This window comes from Cynoglossus semilaevis, chromosome 13 (genome assembly GCF_000523025.1).
Source record: "Cynoglossus semilaevis isolate Cse_v1.0 chromosome 13, Cse_v1.0, whole genome shotgun sequence".
Lineage (NCBI taxonomy): Eukaryota > Metazoa > Chordata > Actinopteri > Pleuronectiformes > Cynoglossidae > Cynoglossus > Cynoglossus semilaevis.
In genome coordinates, this window is record NC_024319.1 from 1,213,849 (window position 1) to 1,218,258 (window position 4,410).

At 50.6% G+C, this 4,410-nt stretch overlaps 2 protein-coding genes across 4 annotated transcripts in view; both read right to left on the minus strand.

The window, feature by feature from the left end:
• ephb6 (eph receptor B6) overlaps positions 1-4,410 on the minus strand; it is a 15,167-nt gene that overhangs the window by 6,864 nt on the left and 3,893 nt on the right. For 2 of the 3 annotated variants that reach the window (XM_025061275.1, XM_025061274.1), the window contains exons 1-4: positions 3,807-4,017; positions 2,348-2,620; positions 1,039-1,208; positions 659-954 (exon numbers count right to left, since the gene is read on the minus strand). In XM_025061275.1, coding sequence (XP_024917043.1) covers positions 659-954; positions 1,039-1,208; positions 2,348-2,620; positions 3,807-3,983 — 916 coding nt within the window. In that variant the 5' untranslated portion in view covers positions 3,984-4,017. Of the gene's footprint in view, positions 1-658; positions 955-1,038; positions 1,209-2,347; positions 2,621-3,806; positions 4,018-4,410 lie in introns of those variants that run through there. The other variant, XM_017037846.2, reaches the window with a different exon arrangement.
• The window catches only part of LOC103388004 (gamma-aminobutyric acid receptor-associated protein-like 1), a 21,083-nt gene continuing 17,861 nt past the window's right edge, over positions 1,189-4,410 (minus strand). The window contains exon 7 of the transcript XR_003051443.1: positions 1,189-1,200. The gene's annotated coding sequence lies outside the window, so the exon portion shown is untranslated. The remainder of the gene's footprint in view (positions 1,201-4,410) is intronic.

A 4,410-nucleotide genomic window follows, 5' to 3' on the forward strand; every position in this document is an offset into this window, starting at 1 on the left:
ACATCGTGCTGCCCTAATGGTTCCGCCGCCCCTTCACCCCCACCCCGGCCCCCCCCCACCGCGCTCCTGCTCTGATCAGTAACAGTGCAGCTCAAACCACGTCAACAACAAAAAGCACTACAGTCAAACAGAGCAACGACTGTTGTAGGAACCAACAGAAGAACAGTGTGAAGTGAGCGACTGTTCCTCCGCTCTTCTTCACCTGTATGGTGCAAAACATCTTCCTAGATCAGAGGTTCCCAAACTGGGGATGGGGCCCATTCAAGGGGCAGAGAAAATCAACAATAAATAAATCCTTTTTTTCTTCAGTGGAGGTTTGAAGTAAAAGTGTTGACAAGATTCACTTATACGAAACTAAAAAAGTTCAAAAGTCAATGGTTTGAATGAATGACGGATGGATGGATGATGGATGGATGATGAATGGATGGATGATGGATGCATGATGAATGGATGGATGATGGATGCAGTGGTCCCAGTGCTGCGCCCCAGGGCTTGTGGTTGTCACAGGAATACCAGCAGCACTGTTCTAAAAATAGCTCAGTGTAACCAACAATAACAACAACAACAACAACGTCTGTTCAACAAACATCACCATCTTATCCCCCTCTTGTCCCCCCCCCTTCACTCCCTCTTGTCCCCCCTTGTCCCCCAGACTCACCCAAACAGGCCGATCCATTCTGGTTGGGCTCGTGGCCCTGGTCACAGACACACTCGCCCACAGGCACCATCCACTCTCCCTCGGCGTTGCAGTGCATGCGCGGGGGCGCCCCCCCCTGTGCTCTACTGTTGCGCACACACGTCCCAGTCACTGAGACTAAAGCTGTGGCTTCAGCCCCTGAAGGAGTGGCGGGGTAAGAAGCCAGATACAGACTGGTGGCTGAACATCGGCGGTAGAAGACGGTCACGCCCATGAGGGAAACGCAGGCTCCACTGTCCACGACAGCCAGGACGAACCTGACACAGGGGGGCAGCACTTAGACCTCTGGTACGGACAGGACTCATGAAGAAGGAGTAACGAGGAGCAGCAGTGAAACTCACCCGTTCTTGGTGAGAGGTGAGAAGCTGAGGGTCTTCACGTTGATGCGGCTGTACCTGTTGGGTTGGTACTGGTGCGGAGAACTGGGTTCTACCTTGGAGAAACTCTTGTCAGCCGCTATGGTGTCGATCTTCACCCAGCCCTCTTTGGTTTCTCTGTCTCTGCTGGACGGCTGCAGGGAGGAGGAAGAGGAGCAGGAAGAGGAGCAGGAAGAGGAGCAGGAAGAGGAGCAGGAAGAGGAGCAGGAAGAGGAGCAGGAGGGTCAACGAGTGGACAGTGAATTTAGTCAATGTATCAGAACAGGTGTGACATCACAGAACCTGTTTGTACCGTCATGACAGTACCAGTATGACTGTACCAGGATGACTGTACCATCATGACAGTACCAGTATCACTGTACCAGTATGACTGTACCATCATGACAGTACCAGTATGACAGTACCAGTATGACTGTACCATCATGACTGTACCAGTATGACAGTACCAGTATGACTGTACCATCATGACTGTACCATTATGACTGTACCAGTATGACTGTCCCATCATGACAGTACCATCATGACAGTACCAGTATGACTGTACCATTATGACTGTACCAGTATGACTGTCCCATCATGACAGTACCAGTATCACTGTACCAGTATGACTGTACCATCATGACAGTACCAGTATCACTGTACCAGTATGACTGTACCATCATGACAGTACCAGTATGACTGTACCATTATGACTGTACCAGTATGACTGTCCCATCATGACAGTACCAGTATCACTGTACCAGTATGACTGTACCATCATGACTGTACCAGGATGACTGTACCATCATGACTGTACCAGGATGACTGTACCATCATGACTGTACCAGGATGACTGTACCATCATGACTGTACCAGGATGACTGTACCATCATGACAGTACCAGTATGACTGTACCAGGATGACAGTACCAGTATGACAGTACCAGTATGACTGTACCAGGATGACAGTACCAGTATGACAGTACCAGTATGACTGTACCATCATGACAGTACCATCATGACAGTGCCAGTATGACTGTACCAGTATGACTGTCCCATCATGACAGTACCAGTATCACTGTACCAGTATGACTGTACCATCATGACAGTACCATCATGACAGTACCAGTATGACAGTACCAGTATGACTGTACCAGGATGACTGTACCATCATGACAGTACCAGTATGACAGTACCAGTATGACTGTACCAGTATGACTGTCCCATCATGACAGTACCAGTATCACTGTACCAGTATGACTGTACCAGTCAAGGTGACTGGTCCTGTGGCTCACCTCCGTCACCCAGCTTCTCTGCAGCGCCCTCTGGGAGTCGGCCTGTTTGTAGTAGAGGGTGAGGGTCTCTCGGCAGGTGGGTGACGGTGACCGCAGACTCCCACAGTCACGCACTGAGAATCGCAGTGTGACAAACACCCGCGGAGCAGACTGTCGGTACAGAAAGGGTGTAGCCAACCAGTTGTCCTGGAGACGGGGGTTTTGGTTGACGTTACAGACTTCAAAGGTGCGGATCAGTTTCCCCTGGTCATCCAGGACGCTGACCTCATCCCACTGAGAAACACGGAAGGAAGAGGGAAGTAAAAAAGCAACACGGAAAAACAAAACAGGCGGAGGAGGATGTCTGTCAGTCCATCTGTCAGTCCATCTGTCAGTCCATCAGTCTGTCAGTCAGTCTGTCAGTCAGTCTGTCCGTCTGTCCATCAGTCCATCAGTCCATCAGTCTGTCAGTCAGCCTGTCAGTCAGTCTGTCCGTCAGTCCATCAGTCTGTCCGTCAGTCTGTCCGTCAGTCCATCCGTCAGTCAGTCTGTCCGTCTGTCCATCAGTCCATCAGTCTGTCAGTCAGCCTGTCAGTCAGTCTGTCCGTCTGTCCATCAGTCCATCAGTCTGTCAATCTGTCCGTCAGTCCGTCCGTCCGTCAGTCTGTCCGTCCGTCCATCAGTCAGTCAGTCTGTCCGTCAGTCCATCAGTCAGTCAGTCAGTCTGTCCGTCCGTCCATCAGTCAGTCAGTCTGTCCGGCCGTCCATCAGTCTGTCCGTCCTCCGTGACCTCAGGTCCAAAAGGAAGTGCTCCTCTACTCCACACTCTACAGCTGGAACATCAGCGTGTTCCCAGAACTGACTTTGACATTGGCTAACCACCTGTTAGCTTTAGCTTCTTCTCCTGCTTGTCAGTCTGTGTGTTGTGATTGGTCAGGGCTGGTCACGGTACAACTGAAGATTCTGATGACCGGCCGGTTCTTCTCAAATATCATTGGTTACTTTTAAACACTTATAAAGCAGCACTTGGACCTTTGCTGGTACCGACCCTGGACCCAGGGTTTCTGTCCACCTCCTGGTGTGTCCTCCATTTATGGAGGGGAGACCTGGATTAATATGGTTCTGAGACGGTGCCAGTGGAAAGAAAAAGTAGGCCACATGTGTGGAGGCCCAGTTTCTCCCAGTAGGCTGACGTAGGAGGAGGAGAATAACTATCAGCCATATTAGAGCTGACCTACAATCAGTCACAGACCAGTGGATTTAACTGACCTGGGAGCTGACCCCAGCATAGTCACGCACACACACACACACACACACACAGTTGTGATGGTGTGGTGGCAGCGCGGTGGTCCAGGAAAAGAAATGATGAGAATTAAGGTCACACGGTCGTTTACACCCTGGTCCACACAGAGTTAGCTTACATGCTATACGCTAAATACACTAATAAACAAAGATAAAAAGTATTAGCCCGTCTTCTTACCCCCGTGTCTGGATATGTGGTCCAGCCCAGCTCTGCGGTGGACTCCGTGGTGTCCAGAATTATCACTGGAGGGAGAAAAGAGGAAATCAAAACGTGTGGCTGATCTGAGCAGAGTCGGACTGCTGCTGCTGCCCTCTGCTGGAGCAGGTGTAACGACAAACCAGTACCAGAGGTCATTCAGTCACGGAAAACAAATGACTTTGATTTGTTCTCAGTGTCTCAGTGAAGAGCCTGACACACACACACACACACACACACACACACACACACACACACACACACACACACACACACACACACACACACACAGGTGTCACTCCTGCTGTAGTTCACCCTCCCACACACAGGTGTCACTCCTGCTGTAGTTCACCCTCCCACACACAGGTGTCACTCCTGCTGTAGTTCACCCTCCCACACACAGGTGTCACTCTCTGCCTCAGACTCAGTCATGCATCAATGATATCAAACTTTCTGACATTAATATTTATGTCTCTTCTCTTTGGTTTTTTTGTTGTCGGGGCCTTAGGGACAACATGGTCCTCACGACCCCCCCCCAGCCCCCACCCCCCCAAACAACTGACGCCTTATGTCTGACTGCAGACAT